Source organism: Aptenodytes forsteri, unplaced genomic scaffold (genome assembly GCF_000699145.1).
Source record: "Aptenodytes forsteri isolate BGI_AS27 unplaced genomic scaffold, ASM69914v1 Scaffold760, whole genome shotgun sequence".
In the NCBI taxonomy this organism is placed as follows: domain Eukaryota; kingdom Metazoa; phylum Chordata; class Aves; order Sphenisciformes; family Spheniscidae; genus Aptenodytes; species Aptenodytes forsteri.
In genome coordinates this window covers 516,553-543,090 of record NW_008796108.1, presented here as the reverse complement: position 1 = coordinate 543,090, position 26,538 = coordinate 516,553, and the positions used below count along the sequence as shown (strand labels likewise).

At 44.8% G+C, this 26,538-nt stretch overlaps 1 protein-coding gene across 1 annotated transcript; it reads right to left on the bottom strand.

The window, feature by feature from the left end:
* Positions 1–359: 359 nt before the first annotated feature.
* On the bottom strand, positions 360–24,302 carry TRIM29 (tripartite motif containing 29). Its single transcript, XM_019474030.1, is given in 12 exon segments — positions 360–422; positions 3,334–3,409; positions 5,994–6,084; positions 6,842–6,859; positions 8,891–8,927; positions 9,429–9,457; positions 9,593–9,676; positions 13,649–13,847; positions 14,209–14,442; positions 15,668–15,763; positions 23,448–23,893; positions 23,954–24,302. Coding segments are annotated over 12 exon segments (1,722 nt in total).
* Between the last annotated feature and the right edge of the window lie 2,236 nt (positions 24,303–26,538).

The window sequence follows — 26,538 nt, the reverse complement described above, 5'->3', positions numbered from 1 at the left end:
ACAAGGGGGCAACTGGTATAGCAGAGTGGGGAGGGTGCTACCCAAGCATGCATGCTTCCCAGGAGAAGCAGAGCAGCTCGCTCTGCAGAGGCAAAAGGAAGGGCATTGACAGAGAAGGAATAAGGGGGTGACAGCAGAGGATGGAGTTACATTGTTAAGGCCTGCAGAGCTTTCAAGGTGATTAGGTGATTTGGAAAAAGTCCTTGTTTCCTCTAGTAAAGGCTATTCCCTTCTGCACCTTCCCTCTCCCTGGCAGAGATTAGAGCAGTAAGGTTAATACAGTAGCAGGTACATCCATGAAAATCCGCAGCTGAGTCTTCACTCCAAGTGCTGCCAGCTCTTCCCTAAATCTTCAGGAATCATGGTGCCTCGTTGGAAGTGGCTCCATTGCCTTTGTTGACGTAAAAGGGGCGGTAATGTGACTGCAATGGAGAATTTGGGGCATGTGAGTTTGACCTACCTTCTTTTTCTGACTGCCTATACTTCACCCTTCTAGGTAGCCCAACCTTAATATACTCCTATCTTAACACCTTCAGTCTTTCCTCTTGCAGAGCAACACTGCCTCTTTTCACTACTGGAAGTGCTGGAGTGATCAAATGCAAATGGTGTTGCTTTTTGATTTACGCACATGCTTTGCATGGACTTCATTCCTGAGCCAAATGAGTCTGTGCATCATATAAAATCTCAGACTGTGACTCATGGTTTGATGAGAGGTTTCCGGGAGAAGAGGAACGTCACCTTTATTTTTATGCTTCTGTCAGTGTCTTTTAATTGCTCACTAACCTGAGAACTCATGGGAGTTTTCACACTTAAAGCCATGCACGATTATGCGAGTGATCAACTAAGTTGCATGGTATTTATTTGTGCTCTCTGGCTGGCAAGCCAAAACTCTTGTACATGGAAATTCTCGCACAATGGTGTATTGTTTATTTGCGCCTCCACATGTTGCAAGGCCCAGTACTAAATGTTCTGTTTACTAATGTAAACAGAAGCATGAGTGGAGAGATGGGGCAGAACCTAAAGGAATTGCCATTTTCCTGTCTCTGTTTACTGCAGTCCCTAATTGTATCTCTTCTCATCGGGACCTACCCTTGGAATTTCACTCTTATCTGCACCATTACAAATAAGAAACACGTGGCAAAGTTGTCGTGCAGCCTAGTGTTGGCTTGGAATCATTGCAAAACACAAAAGCCAATTTATTGACTGTGATAGCTGGTTGCACTGTTTAAGGCAAAATCTTTAGCCTGGATAAGAATATGCTTACACCAATGAAGCAGTGACCAAGGAATCAGGAACAACTGTGGTTTTGTAATGTCTGATCTGTCTTAGGTTTGATCCACTGCCCAGATCTCAGTTGCAGAAGGTGGGAGAGACCTCACAGGAACATGCTGGTACATTTTTGTGCGGCGCACTGATTAATATCAGGCATGGCAGGAGGCTGGGAGCATGGGCAGAGCAAACCCAACCCATCTTGCTGCTCAGTGCTGACTCCCAATACCTCCTGCTCAATGTTCCCTTTTGTTGAACTTCTTTTCATTTTATGGCTTTAACTTCCAATATAATTAAGAGATGGAAGAAGGGGGCTTCATTTTAAAGAACTCCCTGTGGGTTAAAAAGACATTCCTCCTTAAAAGTAGAGTCCTTTGTGACAATTCATATTTACAGAGCTTTTAGAATGTGTATTACTTAAATACATATTTAAGACTATTTTAAAAGCTAGATTATTGGCCCAATAGACCATAAAAGCTTCTGCAGAGCTACTGCAGTCCAGAGCATGTATTTCTATTTTGGGACTTTTTAATGCTTATATTATCAACTCAGTTGTTAGGTTCAGGGCTATCTGGTGAATATAGGCTATAAAAATAAAATAGCCACTACAAGTGTATGCATGAGAGAGAAAGGGAGACAGAAAAAGGCTGGTGGCTTCATGTGGGAGAAGTTACCCAGGCTTTCTCTATGGGGATTAAGGAAAGCATGGGTTGTGTTCGTGGAGCACAGCACACTGACTGTCGTGCAGTGGGGTGCTTATTGCTAAGATGACCGTCCTCACATCCACCAGTGCCCAGTGCTAACAGAGACTTCACTTTCCTGACCAGACTTCCCCACTATAACACCACCATTAGGGAGGATAGGTTGGTATCTAAAATCACTGGGAAGAGTCTCCATCTGAGCACACACGTGATGAAGTAAATGATCTTTTAGAAAGGTGGTGATCAAATACAAGACAGAAGATATTGCAAAACCTTGCTGTTCCTAGGAGATATATTTTGCTGTAGCACATTCAGAGACTCAAGGCTGGATTTTCTGAAAGTGGTACAGTCTACCAAGGAATATCCCTTTCACTGGCATTCATCTCCTGGTGGGGCCTTGAAAATTTAGCAGAGACATACAGCTGCAGTCCTTACGGCAGCCACTTTCTAACAGTTGTGTATTTCCTCTGTTTGCTTCCTTCAGTGTGGGAATGCCCTCGATTCTTGACCCTCTCCTTCTTACAAGTCTTATTTCCTGGGAACAGTAAATAATCTTTCACAAAGGTACAATCAGAATTAAAAAAATAGATTTCATCTGCAGAGATGGGGCAAAAACTTGATGATCTGAATTCACATCATGCAAGATCTTAATGCAGCACTGTGTGAATGGATGTTAAGAAAAACAGATGAACTTAGTGTTTCTGTGGTTATGCATTAACTGTTAACGTTGTATATTTAAGATTACAAGACCTAAAATATCAGTCCTCTGCCCCTTACAATGCACTGTTACCTGTTTTGTGCTAACAGTGCAAAATGAGTGACTTACAGATGTTCTAGTGATTTTTTGATCGTAGTCTGACCCCTCATCTTTGATATTGCATCTGCCCACTGTAGGATGTAATTAGCAAGGTACTTTTAAATGGTTGTCTCTGGTGTCATTTACACGATCTGTACTTTCTAGATGTCACAGACTGCTAAGAGTGTATGATAACCCTGCAGGGAGGAAAAGTACTACAGATAGCAGCATGTGTGCTATAGTGTTTGTATAGCTTCTAGAAGCCTGGATCAAATTTTAGACCAGGGCAAAATCTTTTCAAAATGTCATTTTGAATTATTGATTATTCCTACAACCCAGAAATGTGGAGGCGGGGGGGTTAAGATACTTCCTAGTATCTTAACTGTATCCCTCTGTGGATGCAGTTAACCACAGAAAAAAATAATAGAAGCTATTGACTTGAAGCTTTTACTTTCCCATCTCCAAAGGACCCAAGCCCTAGTCTCTGAAGTCTCAGGTATCCCTAGAACAGATAGTTCTCTTGCTGAAGCTGTGCACATGCTTTCACACCAAAGGTATATTTCTTACCAATACAGACTGCTTAGAGGATTTCCATGTCTGTGGCGTCACCTTTGCAGACTGATGTCTCACTATTGAAGGATAAGCTGTGACAACATAAAACAGCCTGTTATAGATCAGTCCCTGCCACCATCCCCGTCTCCCCTTGCGAGCATCAAGATGAGTAGCTGGACTGGAAGTGCCACATAATTAGTATTGCATTGCTTAACATTGAAATGCAGCCATTTCTGGGGTGGGACACAACAGCCATCAGACAGATGCCTATTCCACCACCCAATCAGTTAGGAAAAGGGAGTAAAGAAGGTCTGTCTAATTAAAATATCTGAGGAATGCAGAGACGTGGATTGCAATCAGTCCAATTAAGTTTAGGCCAAGTCCCAAACTAAGCATTCTGACTCTTGCAAAGAACACTATAGGCTGTTTAATTAGTGCAAAGAGCTGAGGCCTGCGTTTCATGTCAGAAATTAATGACAGTACCTCTGGCAGTGTGATAAGCCCTAACCCCCTTCTACCACACCAGCTCTGTTCTGATTCAAAAATAATACCAGCCCTGCTGTGAATCACAACCAGTTTCAGTGCTATCAGGCAATGGCCTTTCCCTGCCATCTCCCATTCGTAAATTAATCGGACCTGACTCTGCTTGGCAGGTGCTGATGCTCTTGGATTCTACCTCTGGTGCCCTTGAACTAGTGGGTAGTGAAAAGAGGATTGTGAATGGGGGATTCTGGTTCAGATGGAGGAGGACAGGCACCTACTGCATATGTTTTTTTAAAGGTTGTGCTCAGTGGCTATTATTCTTTCAGGACAATAGCTGTTTTAAAACACTGATGAAGCTAGAGGGGTAAATGGCCATGAACATAATTTCCTAGTATCTTTTTCTCCCTGGTCCCTACACCTCTAAAAATATAAAATTCTCATCTCTACCCATTACAAACAAAATTTAAAACCCTTTCAACTATTCACTAGATATAACTTTTTAATACTTTTTAACACTCTGTAATAAACTCCTGTTGCCCTGGTTCAGCAGAGTAAGTTGTTCATGTAAACATGTGCGTTTATCTAAGAGATTGACAGTCAGGGCAGGAGATGTGGGCCAGGTGTAGGACTGCTCCAGGCCTTCTTTGGGAGAGCAAGAACAGGATTAAATGTCTTATCACCTATAAACTCCTGTTGCCCTGGTTCAGCAGAGTAAGTTGTTCATGTAAACATGTGCGTTTATCTAAGAGATTGACAGTCAGAGCAGGAGATGTGGGCCAGGTGTAGGACTGCTCCAGGCCTTCTAGCAAGAAGCAAGAACAGGATTAAATGTCTTATCACCTAAAAAAGGGGAAGGGGAAAAAACTAAATGTCTAGTACCGGTCTTAGTGAAGAGGCTCCCGTCAGACTGTTTGCTGAAGTCACCGGGCGGATTCTGTCCCACCGAGGAGAACTGAAAAGGCAGCTTAGTACCATTGCCTACTGGAAGATAGAAGAGGTTGCGTTATTCCATGGTGTTGTGTGCTGCAGTGGGGAATTCTAAGCATTTCAAAACACACCCTGTAAAACTACATTCAACCAGCTTGGGGGAAAATGGGAACTAATAGCTTTGTTCCTCTTCTCTTAGTAAGAGAAGGCAGATGAGAGCAGTCAGTTGTGGGGTCCCAGTGTACACAGCGTGCGAGTGTGAAGAGATCTCAATGCTCCAGGCAGGCAGGGAAGCACCTTTCTCTTGAGAGAGCCAGAGTGCAGGTGTGATGGAAGAGCAGTGGCTTCCTCGCAAGTGAACTGCATCTCCAGAGGCTGGAGTAACGAGGCAAAACTACATAGCTGCCGAAGCTCCCTGGCCTCCAAGCAGTTGAGGCTTTATTCAAAGCCCATTGAAATTAAAGCAAGGCTTTCCCTCCTGGCCTCTGTGGGGTCAGGCCCTGGCTGCCAGAATGAATCTGAGAGCAGAGAAGATGAGAGGGACACAGCCCTGCCTGTGGCATGAAAAGCAGGAACGACTTAGGTGTGGCTGTGAGTCACCAGAGCTCCCCCAGGTAGAGTGGCCGTGGATGCTTGTAGGTTGCCTCTGAATGAAAGGCAGGACCCCTCTGAGCATGAACAAAGCAAAGTAAGAAAATATAGGCGAGAAAAAGGAAGGTGGGGATCTGGGAAGAGAAGGCATGACTCACTGCTGCTGGTTCTCAGTACACTAGCTCAAAGCACCCCCTCCCCATTGTGCTGGACGCTATACAGACAGTGAACATGGGGCGGGCTCTGTCTTTGAGAACTTAGGAGCTAAGTAAAAGGTGTATATGCAATAGAGAAGAGCAGCCTTGTACTTCTGAGAGTGGCTGAGGGTATTCAGAGTCCTCTCCTGGTTCTGCCACAACCTCCACAGATTGCCTTGGATGACGTTGGCACTCCCATCGATTGCAGTTGGTTAGGTATCTCAGGATCTTTACAAATGGGCACCTATGTTTTCCGTTGTCTTCTTTCACTGTCTGAACAATGAGGACCAGGGATGCCTTTCCCTCCTATATGCCTAGAGCAGTGAGACCCTGGGTTTGGGTGTATGCAGACGATGCTGATAACCCAGCTAAGAGATGGTTCTGTGAGACAGTGATTGACAGGTGAGAGGACAGCTGAGAGGGGAAGCAGAAAAGGTTGGTTAGCCAGCTAGAAAGCTGTGGCACGGGGGGTTAGATCCTTTCAAACTGAAGTCGGAATTACCCGTACCAAGTGTTTCCTCAGTTGCTTGGAAGGAGGAAAATTCCCATGATCGTGGGTTGAAACTGGCTGTAAAACAAGAGCATCCAGTTCAGCAGTTGGCTCCTGATGAGCTGGCTCAAAGGCCTGTGCCTGGCATTGCTCTATGAAACAGTCCCCACCAATTTGGAAGCAGCACCAAACCAGAAATCTGGGTCCAGGGAGTAGAGGAGAGCCTGGTCTTTTTTCTCTGGGTTCTAGGGAATGGTGAATAGACTTCTCATTTAGAGAACAAAGCTCTGTCACTGCCACAGAGCTGTCTTTACCTGCATTAAATTGCCAACTCAGGTTTGTCTACTCAACATGACTATTCTGCAAAGAGACCTGCAGGCAGAGGCTTGGATTTAGAGCTCAAGAGACACAAGTAGAGTAACGTTTCTTGCTCAAGCACACACTGTCTCAGCCACTGTGACAGGCATGTGCTCCAGGGTTTCACTAGGACATCATGCTGTGATGCAGACTAGTGCTGTTGTACCCCTTTTGTGAGACATTGGACTCCCAGAAGAGCAAAAAAGAGATGAATACTTTGAGCTGTTATGCTGCCATCCTGTGGACTGAGTTTTCTATTTAAGCAGTGTTTCTATTTAAGCAGTTATCTCTCCCTCCCTTTGTGCTGTGTCCCTTCTACTCCTCATTTAAAGACTTCCAAAGGCACAAGATGATCTTTCCAACCTCCTCCTGGCTTTGGCCAAACTGTTTGCAACATCAGGAGAAGAAAGCTCAGTGGAAGCGGACAGAAAGGAGTGTCGAGCAGTTGAACAGATTGTTCTTCTGTCTTTTAGGCAGCATTTGAAACCTTTTATGTCTCCCCTCTGCCTCATTATGTCATCCCTGCAGGCAGATGCTCTGTGATACTGTCTTTAATGACAAGAGCAGTGGAAGTCTCCTTGAATTTAAGCAGGGCTTAAAAACCTATAGATTCAGCTCAAATCCAAGTAGTTTCTTAGTATGGGCCACTGCAATTAGCACAGAGCATTATTTCGGTAGCATTCCTCAATGCAGCAGACTTGCCGCTGTGGCCTCAGGCAGAATTTGCAGTGATCCAACCTAGCAAGAAAAAGGGTGTGTTACAAAACTATCATAAGATATTCAAGGATTCTGTGCATATTATGCAATGTAAAGGGTGGTCCTCTTTTTTTTCCTCCCATTTTATGGAATTCCTTAGAAAAGATGCAATCAGAGGCAGTGCTAGACTTCTACATGACACGTTGATAGAGCATAGAAAACTCTAGAGAGTTAAATGATTATGGGTATATTGCATTATTCATCGGATAATCCTTTGCTAGCCAGCATGCAAGCTAAGTGGGTCATGTCTCCCGTTTTGCCTGCTGATTCATTCTGTTCCCAAAGTCCCCATCAGTGTGGTTTCAGCAGCTGGTTCTTTTCTATCAAAGTGTTCCCATAAGGGATGATGCTTGAGCCCTCACCCTGGTGGAGAATCCAGTGCTGTTCAATCCCCGTTTCAGCAGAGACTGTGTGTGCAATCATGTGCTTCGTTTTTTTGGACAAAATAACTTTGTTGGTTGAAAATACAGAATGAGTAGTTTTGGAAGGCAACATGTCTGTGCTTTCAGGAAAATGTAGATGTGTAGGCGGAACAAACGCTCCCTCAGTATTTGTATATTCAAAAGTCCATTGCAGGAAGGAACAGGCTACTGAACTGCAAACCACTGTACAGCCCTCACACTACTCTGTAGCTGACTGCATCCAGCAAGTGTCCCCTCTGGCTCCAATGAACAGCACTAAATAAGAAACCCTGTATCTGGCAGTCCCTGTTGATCCCTGCTGTCTGTTGGCACATACTTCAGGAGGTTGGAATGCTGGATCCCAGCTGTGAGCTGGGGAGCCCCCGCTCCCAGGTCTCAGCAGCTGATCCTCCAGAGAGGAGCAGAGGGAAGTCCAGGCACTATGGTCCAAAGCAGTGAGCAGCCAGGCTATGCCATGCTATGGTACTGCCGCAAATGGCTTTTCCCTTCCTTTTGCCACGCCAGGTTTCAGCCCTGTCCTAGACACGCATGGGAGCGGTGATGGCAGAATGGCAGTCTGCTGTGTTCCTCCCATCGCAGCCTCGCCCCCCCCCCCCGCCTTCAAATGCATGTTGGGCCATTTCCACCCGAACCTGAAGCCCCATGTTTTGGGTAGAAATGGGTTCAGCCCATGCAATTCTAGAACTAACTTTCCATCATCCCTTCATGTTGAAAACAGTTTTGGATGCAGGGCTGAGACTGTGGTCTCCCCCCAGCATCAGCAGCTCCGCTTAGCAGAACATGTGTTTCCCTGACAGCACAGGGCCTGTAAAGCCCTGAAGCAGCTGTGGCAGAACAGCAGCTTTAACCATCCAGGCGGTGTTTGGAGACAGGTTCCGTGCAAAACAAACCCACCACTGGCAAAATGCCCCTCTGCAGCCTCTGATGAAGAGGCTGCCCCCTAACTTTGGGAGGCCTGCAGGAAACAGTCCTGCTAAAGGCTTTCTGCTGCTGAACTGGGAACGTCGTCTCAGTGCCTGGTATCTGCTCCAATGGCGTCCTCACTCCCACGGTGCCAGGCAGGGCTGCCAGCGAGCTGCCAGGCGTGGGCTGGTAACAGAGGAGAAGGACAAAGTGGAAATCCAGACAAAGGGCCCAGTGTTGGGATCTGGGTTAGCCCCACGAAACCCCAAGGACGGAGCGCATTTCAAATACGCCTTCAGGGGAGTGCTACTGCTAATTGCTGGCATATCCCTTCGCCCTGCCTGCCATCTGGCTTTGCAGAACAGCAGCTGTAAACACCTGGCAAACCCAGGCAGCATCTTGCTCTCTAGGGACCAGAGGAAATTTGGTTACTTATTTTGTGCTACCATTCCTGTTCTTTTGTTTCTACAGGCATTGCTTTGCCTAGGCTTTTAGCACTCTCTGCTTCTCACTCTGGAGGTCCTGACACTAATTTAGAAATAGACAACTGCCATTTTACAATGGCATGTGTTGAAAACGGTCATCCACTCCAAAGACTCATCCTGTAGTGTTCATGTAACAATTGGGATATAAGCAAATCACCAGGGCTCTTGTTGTCAGTGTCAGAGCTCAGAAAAGAACCCCAGACTCCTGCTTTTTTAGGACACATTCCTCACTTCTATCCTTTCCCTGTAGGGAAAAAGTATGTTTTCTGGTGAAAGTAAAATCCTAATGCAGAGCAAGCCTAGCGTAGCTTTCACACTCGATAGCACAGTGGGGTAAGCTTCTAGTGGAGCATAACACTTACTTCAACCCGGTAACACATGTTGAAACTCCCCTATATTCACAAACTCTTGAAAGAGTTCAGCTGCTCCAGCTCTCCTCCATGAGTTGAGAACCTTTGCTGCTTGTTTGAGATGATAAGGCAAAAAATTCTCAAAGCACTGTAGGCTGCAGAGAAGACCTGGCATAAACTAATGCAGAGGGACCAATCTTGTACGGGGGACAGCAGAAAATATGAGGGAAAGCAAATTTTGGGATAATCATTAATGAAGTTCCTTTCCTATGCTGTGTTTGGAGGAAACCTGACCACCATTAGGGTGCCATACCTTTAGGAGACAGGAACATGGAAAATCTCTTCAAGTTGTCAGGCTGGTTCCACTCATAGTTGTTCATCATGTACCGGTGGTCACCTGGAGAAGCAGAGCAGGACGTGAGCTGGAGGAGGCAGTTTAGTGGCCTTGAGAGGGACGGGAGGAGGGGGAAGGGGATAACAGACTGGAATTGCTTCCTCAAGTGCTGCAGGAGAGATGGTTCTGCCCTTTGGAAACAAGTTCCTCTATTTTTGTAATTCCTCTGCAGGACTCTCTAGCTGGGACGTAAAGCAGTGCTGTAGCTGCCCAGAGGTTCAGCCTGGGATAAAAGAGAAAGCTCCCTCAAGAGGTGTAGCACAGCTGAAGCATTGGGCCATGATAGCATAGTGGATATGCTATCTCCTGAAAATCCATAGGGAGACTTGAGGGTTCAGGCATCTTCCTACCAAAATACTGCTCTGTGGCTAAAAATGTATCCCACTTCAAAAGCAGTGGTTTGGGTTTGGCTTCTTTTGTGTGTTTAACCTGCACGCAGAGCTGGCTTTCAACCAACAGATCTTGAACTGCAAGTATTATAAAACTCAAGAAAGTCAGTGTTGGGAGGGCTCAATGTGTTGGTTTGTTCAATTTTTAAAGAAAGATGCTAAACCTGAGTTGCAAACAGCTCTAACTTCCTGGGCTCTTGGACAAGGGCGTTTGGTTCAGGCTTCATGCAAAGTGGATGAAACCTACCCTTTTGCCAGGTATTACGCAGCCTGGTTTTGGTTTTCCAACACTGATCCACATGAAATGATGCTCTATCAGTACAGTTGTTCATAAAAATACTTTTTTTAAGGCCTCCAGTGTTATATAAACCTATTGTTCTCTGAAAGGGGGTAAATGTGGTTCCCATGTTTAAATAGTTCCATTCTTTGATTCTTAAGTCACTGAACAAGCTTTCATGTTATTTTTCCAATTTATTTCTGTGTTATTTAAACTCCCTGGATGCGCTCTGATTATTTGCCTCCTTGCCACACTACTAAGTAGGTGCCTATTATGACAACTAAAAGAAAGTGGATTCCCTTTGGAGTCTGCTATTAAGCAGGTTTCATTCCATTAATATAATATTTCTTCCTGGGAAGTTTTTTACACTAGAAGATCAAGCCGGTTGCAAATGAATTTGTTGCAATGACTCAGGGGGAGTCTGAGTTAATTAAATCCATTAAGTAATTGTGGAGTTATTTCCTTGCAGTCACTAGATGCAGAGTGCTGTCCTCTTTCAAGTGTAACTGTGGTTTGAAAAACGGAGAGCTCTGAAGTTTCTGAGACTCACCTTAAATAACATTTCCCAACTGAGTGGATACCACTGTTCTTCTCGTTAGGCAGACTCCAAGCTGTGTCCATTAAATCCCTGGTAAAGTTTCTGAAAGTGCCCAGGTTTATGGCAGTAGTTAATTGTTGCCCGGCTCAGAAATGTTTTGGCACTTGAATCCCACGGATTTCAAGTACCATTGAGAACTTCTGGCATCAGTAACATGGAGGGGACCCTAATTAAAAGTGATCAAGAAGTAGTCAGTCTTTATCCAGAGCTACTAGAACTGAACATAGGCATACTCTTGTTGGGTTGCACAAATGGCCAAGTAAATTGTATTTGCTTCAGGTTGGCAAAAAACAGCTCAGCAGATGGAAGGTAACTTCCTAAGTAATGGTAACTTGAATGCAAAGTGCTTTTATGCTACTCATCTAGTTTTCAGAAGTGCTGTGAGTAGTCAGGCATCCAAAACCCCTTTTGCATTATGCCATCCAGAGTTTGGAAATTCTGCAAATCTCCGGGTGGGCAAAGGAGAAGAGAGAAAAATGTACAAAAGTGATTTTTGGATCTGAGCTGCCTGTCATCTATTTGTATTAAGTTATAGCCAAATTTCTCAGCAGATCTTAGCACATGGAGTGTTGAGAATTTGACCAGGTACATTGCAGTGTTAAATGTTGGAAGACAAGTAATGTTCAATTTCTGGTACTACTTTAAGGGTAGGGAAGAGTTTAAAAATCTGGCTCTTGCTATGCATCGTGAGCACTTTGAATGTGATTCCTGACTTTTCTGAGAGGTTGGTTCTCTGGACCAGAAGTATCCAGTCTGTCTAATTCATGTCTAATGGAGAATGATGGTGCTAGATAAACATTAATGAACTGTTTGCAGTGCAGGCTCCTTGGGGCCAGGGACTTACTCTTTCTCTCCATAACATAGGAAGGCAGCAGGCTGTCACTTGATGAATACTAGTGATTCTCATTACAGATCTAAATGTACTCTGGTCCCGTGTCACCTTCATTCTTACTGCTCTGGATTGTGAATGCCAGACAGGCTGATTCACAAAACCCAGGCTCTGAAAAACATTAGCGTGTTGACCAATAACTGAACCCATGTTGTTCTGACCTCTATGCATCTTTTCAACAGGCTGCTTTTTGTCTGGGTTTTAGGTTTTGGGGTTTGGGGAGTTTTTTGGTTGTTTCTTCCCCTCCTCTATTGTATCATCTCGTAATGTGGATCTGTCTTTTCTGGAAGGAAGTTGGAGTGATTTGCATGGCTGTTGCCCAGGAAAAAAAGGTGGTGTATTAATATGGAAGGAATGTCTAGCGAATACTGTGAATTTGAATGAAATAACAGTGATCTTGCAGATTTGCAGCAGAGTTCCTCAGCTGCTTGTGTTGTATGAACTGGACTTGAGATTATTCCTTCATCTTTTCAAGTCACACGTCCTCCTGGACAGCAGGGTGCGATTTATCTTCAGGTTACCTATCCAACTTCTTGACTTTTATTGTTCTGGTATCTGGGGTTCCACAATTATTAATAGATTATATCCTTATAGCAGTCTGGTGGGATAACAATTAATTCCAATCCCTATTATTCTTAGTGCAAGAGGTCATTTCATGGGATTAAGTAACTTGCCCAGGGTTACAAAGGCTGTTTGTGGGAGAGCTGGGAAGTGAACCTCAGTTGTGGAGTCCTATTCTAGTGCCCTGTCCTCCTAATCTTAGTGTGAGCTTGATGCAAGACAAGTCCTTTCTGCAGAACTAATTGGGAGATGCAGAAAGTAAGTGGATTCTAAAACTTAGCAGATTCCTCGCAGCGCTGCAGTATTGACCATGACCTCTCTATTCACATAAGAAAGATCACCTATCCTTAAACATCACTGAAGCGTGGGGACCATTTGGCACTGCATGTCCCTTGAACGCCCTGGCTCAGGGTAGGTGGGAAACAAACCTCTCCCTAGTGGAACATGCAGAGAAGTATGATCAGAGAGGGTTATGCTGGTTCAAGTCATAGCTTAACCTGAACACCAAAATGGAGACCTTTTTACTTGGAAAATCTGTTACTAGATTTTCAGTGACAGGTGCTTGCAGGGTATTTCATGTTCCAGCCAGGCAAGCAGTGGCTGAAACGGGCTGTTGTAAAATGGTATGTCATACCAGCACAGCAAATGTGCTGACCAAGCTGTACAAATAGGCTAATGACAGGATTTCAAAATTGCCATACTGGGATGGCTACATTCACATTTCTGCTACTGCCTTCTCAATTTACCTAGTGAGCCACTGAGTTGCATTAGTGTATCTGTGCAGTCTTCCACGTAGAAACTGTCGTGCTAAGCTTGCAGGGGCTTGTTGGAGCCTGGCACAAGGCAGAGTGTCCCTGCTGGCCTCTTGCTGGAGGGAAGGGTCACTGTTCTCGACCTCTAAAAGAAGTGTTGCTCTGAAGTCCCACACGGGATGTGGCTGAACTGATTAAACACTGCGAAGCCATAATGTGAAATAGCACTCAGGGAAGCAGGGCTAGTTTGGACCCCTGGGTCCCCTACACATGAGATACTTTAAATCCCTGGCAGTTCAACTGGTTTCATCCCCACATAGGTCTGGTAGGATAGCTCTGATATTCCAGAATGAGTTTCAGCTACAGGTAGTGTTTCTCCCACTTTCCTTAGGTCCTTGGTTACTTTCTCCTCTGAGAGAGCACACTCATCACACTTCATCTCCTCTGACTCTGAGCTAGGCTTTGCCCAGGGAGGGAGGGAAGGAAGGGGCGGATCTCAGATACTCTACCATTCTCCATGTGGTTCCTCTCTATGAAGTTGCGGCCAAGGTCGGCCTTGCAGATCTTCTCCACATGCCTCATGCAGACGTTTAGGAGGTCATCTCTGAGCAGTCCCATAGATGGGCTCATGGTCTCCCCTTCAAGCAGCACACTGTATGTTGGGAGAGATGGAGGGGGGACATAATTCCGCATCAAAGCCCCAAACTCCTGTCAAAAAGAAGGGAGGAGAGGTTACTGAGGAACGTGAGACAGAGGGTAGATCCTAGGGAACTGGCTAATGTTAGCTCCAAATAGTATGAAGTGCAAAGGAGAACAGTGAAGATGGAGGGGCAGTCAAATGTTCTGCCTGTGAGCTGTAGCCATCAACAAAAAATCAGGTGTTGGCATGCCTATGTTCATTCTTCACCTACCAGAGCAGAGACTGCTTCAAATGTCAGGGCTGGTTCTTGCCATACATGTGCATTGAACTGGAGAAGATTAATGCATCTTACACCAACTTGGGATTTGTCTTTGGGACAAATCCTGTCCTCATGGGAGTAAAAGGAAAGGAAAATGAAATCTCAGTTACCTGCAGGAAGAGCACAGAGTCACTGATCTGGTGGATCTGCTCCCTGTTCTCCTTGTCCTCCCGCAGAAGCTTTGCCCTCTCTTCCAGCTCATCCACGATTTCTTTCACATTCTCTGATGCAATCTTTTCCCTCTGGTCCAGCGCAGCCTTCACTTCATCCCTCTGCCTCTCCAGGTCACGGATCAGCTCTTTGAAATGCTGCTCCACTGTGGCTTTCTCATTGGTGGTGTAGTTCTGCGGAGGGAAGGGGTAAAGAAAGGAGGCAGCAGGAAAGATGCAGGAGAAATAAAATATTAAACTTCTCAGGGAGTCACTTCCTAAGAGAGGGATACAGAGGGAGATGTGTCCAAGCATTCTCAGCATTTAGACTGTGACTATGGAGACTCTAGGTATGTAAGTCTTAGCACCAGAAAAGTTATGCCAAGAGAAGTAATACTTGTTCTTGCAATAATTATGTGTGTGTAATCTACAGGGCATGCTGTCTTCCTGATTATAAGAGCATATCTTTTATTTCAATTCATGAACTGCACTCTTAGGTGATATTTAAAAACACTGTTTAACCTTCTAAATTATCGTTCTGGCTCCTCAAGAATTTGAGGACCAAATTCCCACCATTTCAAAGGATGAAATGTGCTGAAGCGCTTTTTACAAATCTGACCTCTAGGTCCTTCTGAAATGTTCTTCAGAAGGACTGTGAATGTAACTATTTTCAGAGTTAAAATTTCTAGGTCATATTTCCAATAATAATAATAATAGTAATAATAATAATAATAGAGCAGATGAAAAGCAGAACTGGCAAGCCAATGTGTGTGTACCACATAAAAGGGAGAAGAATGGCTTTGCCTATTAATATTATGCAAATTTTCTGGGGCGTCTCCAAATAGTGTTTTCACTGCTCTATTCAGTTAGGGTATAAATGAAAAAAAGTAACACCGTTACTATATTCTAACCCTTAGCGTGGTGAAAGAATTATAAAGGAGCCCTATATCAGTATGGAAATAAGCTGTTCCATTATAAATAAGATGTTTGTTGGTGTAACTGCGTCTGTTCCTGTTGCCTTATCTCTGTTTGGGCAATCCAGAGCCCTTCTGGAGTTTATTTTTGTGTGTGGTCTAGCAGGAAAAAAAGCAGCACACGTTTGTTTTCGAATCAGCCTGGCTACTGGTGATTGAAGAACTGTAAGGGACCCAAAGCAGGGAGGTGCCTTGGATCATTTTGTAACAAGGCTGTGCTGCCTCTTCTTGATCTCTTGCGGGGTATGTTGCAAGATGACTTCAGTAGGAGTTGTTGTTTCCAAGATTTGGCGAGAGTGATGAGATAGAGATGGAGTGAGTAAGAGCTGGATATGTCAGAGAAATAGAGGAAAGGAGGAGAGGGATGCAAGAAAGTGGAAAAGAAAGGAAAGTGACAAGTACAGGAGAAAGAGAGACATGAACTTAAAAGAATATCCCATACGCACCTTGATACGGTCCCTCTCCTTCTGCCACTTATCCATTTCATCTTCTACCTCAATGATCTTCAGCTGCAGTTGCTCTTTCTGCAGTGAAAGCTCAGCCTGTGAGAAGAGGGGAGTCTCATGAACTGGGGCTGAGGGTGGCCTACTTCAAAGAGGCACTGTGCTTCCGCTTACGCATTTGGCCCTGAACAATAATAGCTGGGAGGTACAGGTTCCTGGCACTGCTTGAAATGGAGATTATGTGATGACACTAGACTAGATCCCAGAGCTTCTGGCTGGGTCAAGAGATTCAGCTCCCTCAGCAAAGACAGCAGCAGAAGCACCCACCTACTAGGCTACCATCATGGTGCCGCTTTTAATCAGATTAGAGTCATTAGCTGGAGGGAGAAGAGGCCTGTTTCAAAATTCAGCTGTGTATGCAGCGAAGGGCCCATCCCAGGGTGTGCCTCTGCAGCAATAACAGTTTTCATGTAATTACGGAATGACGTTTGACGAGTGTTGCAACAAGAGGACGGTGCCTCCGGCAGGAATTCTGTTTAGACAGGATTGTGGATTAATTTGCTCTGAATTGAGAGCTTTCATGTTATGATGAAGCTGGGGAATGCTTGGAAAAAATAAAAAACACAAAAGGAGGAGGGAGGAGGTGTAGTCATCTATGCTTGGCTTAGATCAGCAACTTCACTGGGATTCATTTGCATTTCGTTTTGCACTGGCTTCCCAGAGAAGCTCAGACCAGACAATTGCATGCAAGGCAGTTCATAGAACTGGAGCCGGTGGAGGGCTGGGCAGCCATGCACCGGTGTAACATGCCGGTTGGCGTGCATGCCACATGTCTGGATCAGACCAGGACCTGGCTGTTTAGTAATGCCTTGCGCCGTTAACTCTGGGCAACCCCTCCCTTGGTCATTCATATTCACCACGTCCCTGCCCAACAGATCATGACAAAGGCTTTGTTTACGCGTTTCAAGATCTTTCTGTGTTTCATGTGTGTACAGGTTGGTCACAGCACAACTATAACTACAGGCAATCTGGCTATGGGACACTTATCCCCAGAGCTGTTTAGGAACTACGCAGTTGGCAGAAATTACCTGTATTCCACAGCTGAGCTATGTCACGTTAGAAAAGTTCTGAAAACCCGCTGTTCATGTGGGTTCCTTTGGCAAAAGGTTGTACTACCCAAAAGCACTTACATTTAGGCCAACAGTTAGAGGCAGAGGAGATGAGGGATGGATAAATCCATTCCTACAGCAACTAGCACAGTGAGGTCTCCCTGCTGGTAAAACACAAGGTGTAGTTCCCACTGCTTTGCTGCGCATCCGAGAACATAATACAATGTAAAAACCTGGGTCTTCTCTTGTGATCATGGTTGCCCTTGGGGTGGGAGTTTAAAAGTTTTCAATTCTCCATTCAAGGAGTAGAAAACAGCATCACACGACGAAGAGCAGGCAACAAACTGTCAACCAGCTCAGACCAAGGAAATCAGCCCATCAGGGCTCTTGTCTTGGTGCCAGTCACTGTCGTGTCTGAACATCCTCTTGAACTTGAATCAAGCACAGCTGCATCTGAGAGCCATTGACTCTAGCTCATCCAATTTAGAAAAATCTCTATTTATAGAGGGAAAACAATTTGATAGTCGTTTTATTGCCTTATAAAACAGAAGAAAGGGAGAACAAAAAAGGCAAATGTACTCGAAGGTATCTCAATACCAGAAGAGCTGCATCCTCACATTGTCACTGTCCTTGTTTGTCGAGAGTTAGGAGAGCACTGGCCCTCTAAATAGTATCCATACACCCTGACAGCCTTCAGTAGTCAACTGAATGCAGTCATGAGCTCATATTCTACAGGGGTTCAGAGCAGACATGGAAGGGTATCAAGATGAGAAAATTCGCTCTACTACTGATCAAGAGAGTAAAGGCTTGAGCTTGATCATATCGTTTTCACATTTTCAAGACAGTGACTTGGAGGAATGCATGCTTTTTTCCATTCTCATGTGCGCTGTGAGATGTCCTCTGCATCAAGACATAAAGGTGTGCAACCATCTTTGCACAGCAGGGAAATGCAATGAGATTAAAACATTTTAGATCCAGATATCCATCGCACTGCAGTAACCAATGTGAGAAATCACACTATAATGCAAGTTGTTTCCTTGAGCCACAGAGCTACATCCAGATGGCATTAATTGTTAGCAAAGTAAAAAAAGCACATCTCCTGAGCAATGGGAGGTCTTGTTTCCCTCCTCATTCCTAAATATCAGGATGTCCTTATGACAAGAATGTGAGTGAAATCATAGAGAGAGGGATTTTTTTGAGAAGAGCAGACCTTTCAAAGCCACATAGACACTCCCAAACACCCAAACGCAAGGGGTTTGAAAAGAAAAGTAACAGGAAAAAATTTCAGGTGATGGCTGGAAGGTCGTGATGACAATATTATAGTTTTATAGTACTTTTTAATTAAGATGGGTCTCAAAGGAATTTTGCAAACTATTACTTGCTCAAAAGTGAAAGCTAACTCTTAACAGCTTGTTGCAGTTATAATATCCCTTCACCCAGAAAGGTAGTTTGGGTGCCTCTGGGATGGGATGTAACAACTATTTAAGAGCAGACCCGCACTACAATTTAGAGTGGCAATTATGATTTGCAGATGGAAATTACAGAGATAGTTTCAATAGCCAGAATGCAAATACCACAGTCATCCAGGTTCGGCTTGGGTTAAAACGCCCATACTGAGGGCAAAAGGAAACACTAGTACAGACACCAGCAAAGGCAAGGGAGGTGAAGGGAGGGGTTTCATTGCATGATAGTACAAACATTAAAACTAGTCTTACCATAGAAAAAATGTTAAAAAGAGGTCCAGGGAGACTATGGAATAGTACAAGAACTGGTGACATGGGCACAAGGAGACGGATTCAGTAGGGATGCTCTGGAGATGGACCACAACATAAGGGGTTCAGCACAGGTGATTCCAAGATGTTTTTAAGGCCGTGTTTGGTCTGGGCCTGGCTGGAAGATTGCTTTAGCTGCCCACATACATCCTGTGTTACGTTTATAGTAGGGTGGTTACAGGTACTAGGGACAGTCAACTTCTCAGCTTCATTCCCTATGAAGAAACTTCTCTCCTAGGTTTCTTCATATTTCTCAGATTCTCCACGGTCAACAATCCCCAATCCCCTTATGTGATGGACCACCCAGAACAAATCCATTAGGTGAGACTTGGGGTTCAGAAGGTCCTAGTGAAAGATAATATAGCAGCTCCACCCATTGTGGGGGGAGTCCCTGCAGTGCAGAAATAACAGTAACAGTGAAGAAGGTCTAGGAAATAAGGTTTAGACTCTTCAGTTTGACTATAGCAAGTTGAGAAATGCTGGCACTGAGAGTCTTTGAGCTAAGAGAGGATCCCCTATTAGAGTCTAAGTTAATTAGGACAGTCAAGAGGCCTAAGTGAAAGTTCAGAGTGTACACCTAAACATCCACAGCTGAACCTAGCCCGTGTGCTGTAAAGGACCTAGAGATGCAAGATTATGAGTCTTGCATCATGATGCAACTTATTTTTGCAAGGCAGCAATACAAGCATAATCATGTCTTAATGCTCTGGGAACCCAGTCCCTGAATCAAGGAACACCCCTGTGTCACCAGCCTGGAAGAGCTATGCTAATTACCTGACAGCAACAACCAAATGCAATAACGAAGATAGAGAAGAAGTTTTTAAACTAGTTGTCCCAGTACAGGACCTGTATTGGAAATGACATGGCTGAGAAATCAGCAAATTGAGACATTATTTCTGCTGGTTTTGCCATGACATTTTTCCATCTAAGCTTTTGTTAAGCAGAGGTGGGTGTCAGTGGGCTACAGTCTCTGGAGACTGTGACAGCATCCTGCAAATATGCCACTAGTCATTGCATGAGCTGAGGCCAGAAAAGGCGCTCTGCTTTGCACAGTTTGAAGAGAATTCCTTACGTGCAAACTGGTGGATTTTCCTTGGGTTCTGCCCTCACTGTAGAGGCATTAATGCAGAATGCAGGCAAAGAGGCAAACCTACTCTAAATCATAATTTGCAGCAGGTCAGCTTCCACAGCCTTCCAGCTAGGAAGAATGTCCTGCAGGTAACCACACCATCTCTGTGGAAAGAGCATCTATTTTAAGCTGTGTCTGCAGAGCAACCACAACTAGTGTATATAAGGTCTCACAGCCACATCGTGCCCTAACCTTGCATCAGTGGGAAAGGCCAAAAATCCTTCCACTGGCACATTGATACACTCTTGTTTGCTTTCTGTTCAGACAGTGAAAGCAATACAGAGAGGGCTCAGATAGAAATCCCTCTGGATCCATCTCTGTGCACGGTTGACTTCAACGGCTAGTTCAGACTCTGTGAAGTCTCCCCTTTTAAAAGTCACTTTGTTGAAATGAGGAACACCCAGCTCCCGTTTCCGCATGGCAGTTCTCCGCTGCCTCTTTAAACCTGCTGTACAATGTGAACTTTTCTTTAAAGGTAAAAAATTAAAGAAAAAAAAAATTCAAAGTGCTTTTCACTAGAACTGACCTGACATGCTGAGTACTAAGGCTGGCGCTGGATAGTAACGCCAGGTTATTTACAGCTCTGTGACTGGCAGGCATACGTGAAGTTGTCTCGTTTTGAGAATAAGCCTGTAAAACAGGTTTTGAATGAAGGATCCTCTTCCACAATGAAGGATTCTGTCTGAAAGGGGTCTCTAGTTCTGCTGACAAATCAAGCTGGCCAGAGGGTTTTATTGGAGTGTACAAGGTGCTGTTGACAATTCTCACTTTTCAACTGTGTGTGTTTATTACCCAGCCTCACAGACTTTTTCTTGGTTGTTTCTTGTACTGATTCTGGTGGGGGTGTTACTTTTCCTTTAAATCTATAGCAGGAAACTAATGCAAAGTGGATCTGGGTAAGGCATTAAAGGTTTGCGGGGTAAAATACGCAAATACCACTGTGTGGAAATTCAGAAAAAATGCCTCTGTCTTCCCTGCCAAGTTGTCTCTGTCTGACCTCCTGTGCCTTTCACTCTTGCCTGCTCAGCAGCACACCAGGAAGGGGGATGACTGACTCTCACCCCAGGCTCCCGAAAAGTGGAAGATGCTGCTGTGTTCTCCCTCTCTTCCACAGACAGAGACATATCAGGCTTTCCACTGCTTGCTTAAATGCTCTAACCAGTAGGTGTCTGTATACTGGCTTGTTTGCATTCCTCTTCTCTTAAGCTGTACTGTCTCTGTCTGCGTTGTGGGGCAAGCAGAGTTACCTAATTCTACAGAAGGATCTTAAACTATCCCTTGCTTTCCCAATGCTGAAGTACAGCACCTCTCTTCCCTACAGGCCTATAGCAAAGATAAACTCATGAAAGAGACTGTAACCTGCATTAATTCTGCAATACGAAAGGAATAGGTGTACCTAAAACAAGGATATTACACCTTATTATGTGACAGTTTTGTGCCACCGAATTGCTGAGCACCCAGATTGACAGGCTTAAGTGCATCACAGCATAGAACCCCCCCAGTTCTGCTGGAATCCTCTCCAGGTTTGGAGTCACAGTACAGCCAGGGACTGGGAAATCCTTGCAGATAAACCAATTGTTCCTTGACAACCAACACTCTGTGAAAGGGTCTATCTGGATACAGCTGTATTCTGGTCACCAGTCTGGTGGCATAGTTAGCAAACTTGGAGGCAGTAAAGCTACCCTGGAGCTGCTTGGATGCCAGGCTGTGAAAACAGGGCAGGAACGGGGTTGACCTGATGTGGGGTTTTTGCTTATTCTTTCCACAAAGGCCAGCAGCACCAGCCGTGCTTTGCCACTCTTCCAATTTGTGGTCATATTCCAGGCTTGGCTGATTTGCAAGACTTGAAAAGAATAGGTGGTGCACAGAAGGGACTTGGAAATGTTCATTCCTCTTTGTGGTTCTGGCTAAGGCCCCACCAATGGTGAATAAATCAGGGCTAGGAATAAACATTTGTAAGCAACGGCTATCCTGTTAATTGTTTTTGTCTGAGTGAATACTCACTCAAGTTACAACATGATCAAAACTCGTTGTCAGGAGAAACTTGCACATGTGTATGACTCATTTTGATAAAGCCCTAAATCCTTTAGGATTAGCAGCAGCAGAAACAGCACAAGACAGTACAGGAACTAAAGCATGGAGCTAACAAGAGTGGCACAAGGACTCTGAGAAAGAAATCAAAAGTAATTTAAATCTTAGGTAAAGTCTTCTCTGCTCAGCTATGGTTGGCTCTTTAAAAGCAAGGTGTTGAAGGTCCATCCAACTACAGGAAGAACGCTCTGGCCAGCTTTGGTTCCTCAGGGAGCAACTGTTAACCTCTTTTCGGTAGAAACAGCTAAGAGGAATTGGACAACCTGGCAGACACTAGACACAGCTTTATGAGAGCTAAGCATATGCCGTGTTCAGAGCTGACATCAAAAACACAAGAACAAGCAATTATGAAACAAACAGCAAGCTAGCAAGCCGTGCAGGAATTTCTTTAAGAACGACTGTCTGAGACATGGAAGAAACCTTGTCTGGTTTCAGCAAGGCTGCAAGTTGGAGATGACATTGCAAGAAAAGACCAAAAATTTGCTCAGGAAGACATAAGCTCTAGATAAGATGTTCTTTCAGCCTTATGAGATAAATCTTCCTAGCACCTTAGAAAGAGTTAAACTGTCCTTCCAAGTTAAGGGTAATTCAAGAATTTCCAACAGCGGGTACTTGTATTTGCCTGTTCACCACATCAGAGCGCTGGCTCGGGCTGTGCCTAAGACTAGGATTTAGCAGATCTTAGTGCCCTTCCACTTTCTGCCGTGGACTGTCTGTGTGATTCTAGGCAAATTGTTTTACATTGCTGTTTCGTGGGTCTCCTTTCTGTAATCTCTCCTGTCCTGTCTGCTTAGATCAGAAGGTCTCTAGGCCAGGACATGCTCTTACTATGGGGAGGTACAGCACTGAACACGGTGAGACCCTGATCTTGGCTAAGAGCTAATGGAATAATCATACATCCACCCAGAAAGCAAACAGCATGAGACTTTAAGCAAACAAAGGTGGAAGACACTTCATTAGAGTGAGGACTGTTTCACATACCAGCCTCATCTCCTTACATATCCATCCTTTGAACCTATTGTAGTGATACTTCAGGGGAAATGATAATGTTTTGTGTTTGCACCAGGATTTTTTCTTCATCTAACCTTCAAAAAACTCTTTCCATAGGTGGGGCTTGACACTATTATATCCGTAACAGAAAAGAAAAGAAAAACAAAAAGCCATAATCTCACTCTAAGTAGCTGAGATGGCAATTTTCAATAGTAACCTAGCAGCCACTAGTAACTTGAGCAGCCACTGATCTGACGACCTGTATTCTGGAGGTCCTGAACTTGAGCAACGCCCCACCTTTCTGGCTGTGGATAACACTACACAAACACTGTCAAAACTTGAGACTTTTTTTTGAAAACTTGGCATGTAGAGCTTTGATTCAGCTTCTGCCGAAAGTCAGTGGTGCAACCAGGGGTGGAAACCAGGTTCTCCACCCCCCCAACCCGGTCTGCTACACAACACCAGCGCTATGCTGCTGTAACCAGCCATTAGGAGAACGACAATCCCATTGCAGTAGAACCCAGGCAATATCAGTTCTCCACTAAACACTTCCCATCCACGACCCCTGCATGCCAGAATTACATTGCAGACATGATTTTGGGAGAAACTGTAGGCTGGAGAGCAAAAGCTGTGGTGTAATAGTGAGGTCCATTGGAAAGACTGATGGGAACATGCAATAAAAAGAGCATTACCTCTTTTCCCGCTTTCTCGATCTCCACTGTCACTGTGCTGTGGTTCTTGTGCTCCTGGAACATGCAGAGGTAGCAGATGCACATCTGGTCTGTCTGACAGAACAGCTCCATGGTCTTCCCATGCACAGGGCATTTTCTTGCTTCAAAGTCCCTGATGGGGTCCAGGAGCTGGTGGTCCCGGAAAGCTGCTCCCTCCAGGTGGGGCTTGAGGTGCAGCTCACAAAAGGAAGCCTGGCACACCAAGCAGGACTTCACGGCTTTTTGCTTGTTATCGATGCAGGAATCACACAGAACATCCTCAAGCTTCACCCTGGGCCGTGACCCAGCTGCTCTGTCAAGCTTGTTGAAGGTGGATCTTCTCAGGTCCCCTGTCTCCACCAGAGGGAGGGAAGTTTTCTTCAGGTCCCCCATCTGCCCCCCAGAGAACAACGACTTCCTCCCTTCCCCTTCACTAGGCAGGAAGCTCTTTTTGGAATCCAAGGAGAAGAGGGGCTTCCTGAGGTCACCTTTCTCTGCAAAGGAGAGGGGTGGTCTCCTCATGTCTCCTATCTGTCCACTGGCATATTGCATCTTCTTTGAATCTGCCGAATCCATGCTGAAGTAGGTCGATCTCTTCTCATCGGACGACTCCACAAACTGAATGATGGGCCTCTTCCAGTCACTCCCAGAGAAGAGGGAGCTCTTGATTTGCCCTGTTTCCAAAGAAGCACCAGTGCCCTTCATAGCTTCCTTCTCACCTCCACCAGGGTTTGTGGTCTTCTTCACTTCTTCTTCTTTTTTGGGGGCAGATGGACTCTTCACATCCTCTGGCTTCCCAGTGGTACCATTTGTCCTTGCTGCACTCCCCGTTTCCATCGTCTAAACAGGGCAAATTGGCTTCACTGCTCAGTCTTTCCTCCAGTTCCTGTCTCTCAGCCCTCTACAAAGCGGGTATGTCTGCCCGGTCGTTCTCTCAGCAAGGAATGACGGTGGAATGCAGTAAAGTTTCTGCCCAAGTGACGCACCTGGAGCTCCTGCAAGGAGGAGGAGAACGCCTGGATTATGCTAGGTAGACGCAGGGAGAAAGAAGAAACAGACGTTACCAGGGATCAGAAGCTACAGCTGTGCAGTTAATTATACAAGGCAGTCCACACCCAGGAACATTCTTGTCTAACCAGGTTTGGGAGGAAGGGCTGTTTATATACATAGAAATGTTTTTTTAAAAAAAATCATTTTCATTAAGATGTAGCAACCAGTTCGACCGCTTGTTTCAAAAATAAGTTTGCTCATTGTTGCCAGGAGCTGAGGTTACCTCCTTGCAGAGATGGGCAGGGTCGGAGAGACCATGAGATGCCAAAGATGGGTTTGTTAACTGGGTCATACACATGCACAAAAATAATTGTGGTTGTAATTAAAATGAACGCCTAGAATAAAGCATTCTTAAACTGGGTTCCCCGGAGGGCTTACTGTATTCAGTAGGACAGGGAGGGGAAATGTATGGATAATACTGGGTTTAAAAGACCCTATTATCTTTATTTTGATTTTGATGTCGGGTTTGTGCAGGGTCTGTCCATCTAGACCTGGAAATAGCCCAGCCATGTATCAGAAGAACACAGCTGACCTGAAGTAAAAATTGTCTAGTCCTGTTTTTCCCACAGGCCATGCAATCTCCACTAATGTGACTAGTAGAATAAAACCCCCATTGCCTATTTCATTGCATGTTCTCGCTGAGATAAGGGTTCAGGTGTATCTTACGTAGCTCTTCCCGTAAACGTCCACTGAACTGAGAGACATACCTGTAACATACCTGGAAGAGGAAATATTTTACAGCTAGATGGCCAAAATATTTCTTGCAAGAAAAAAGAACTGAGAAAGAGTTTTAAAAATAGATGTCTCTACTAGCTGTATTCCTGGGAAATGTTCAACTTGTTGGAATCACAGAAGATTTCAGAAGAAAAAGGCTTTTTATAAGCACTGGTGAATTCCATCAACTTCAAAAGAAGGAGGTTGATCTTCCACTCATATCATATCAATTCAGCATAGATTATGCTCTGAATTTCAGTGAGATTGCTCTGAGATTAATGCCCAGGGTGTAAATTAACCATGCCTAAGATTTGTGCTTAATTTAATTTTCGCAGAATGCAATGTTGCTGGAGAATGTGATTTTTAGCCTGTAATAATTTCTCATTAGAAATCTGTAACGAAACCCCAGTTGGAAGTGTCCTAAGTAGTGGAGGAAAAAATCCAGGTCTGGATTTTGCAGCTCTTTTTAAAATCAGGTTACGGCTGTGCTTTGCCTGACCTACCCTGATGCCAGCCATGGCTTTAGCTCCTCCATTTGTTGCAGTACTAGTGAAGTATGGCCGTACTTGAGATGTAAGACATTGTAACGTCTATCATCTAATGCTGCTCCGGTCAGACTCAGATGGGCTGTTGTCAGTCCTCATGACAGTCGGTGTGTTCCATAAAGCTGCAGGTTCTGCTTTGGCTTGAGTGGCATCTGTCCTTGCTGCTTAATTTTGGAGAATCTTCAGCTTAAATGCTCTGTGTCAGACAGAAAGAGGGAGGTCATGTGCACATACGCATATACAGACTAATGGAGCCAAGTGCAAACTGGATTTCTTGAAGAAAAATCTGTTTGCCAGTAGTCTGGGCTGAACATCCCTCAAGTCTGCAGAAGGAAAGAAAGGATGTCACTCGTGTGCGTAAGGAACATTCCCTGCTGTTGCCAGTCACTTCTGTGTAATGCTACTTTCACTGGTCCCCTTTCAACCTCAGCTCACTCTTGCAGCATCCCACATGCCTGGCATTAGCGCCTTGGGCACATCCTGCTTGCAAATACCTGTGAAACCATGGCTGGCCCACATGTGACCAGCAAGAGCTAAATGCACCTCTGCTGCCATGCGTCCTGGGACTGCAGCATTGCTCCGTAGCCAAAGGCCAAGCCCGCTCTTTTCCCTATCATCTCTCTGCACCTCATCACACCTCATCATGTCTTTTTCATGCCAGAAAATTGTTTGCAGATGGGGCCCACCCCTCTCTTGTCATTTCTGGCCTCTCCTGGGAAATATACTGTTCACACCTGTCTGAAACTTGAGGTGCGCGTGGTCTT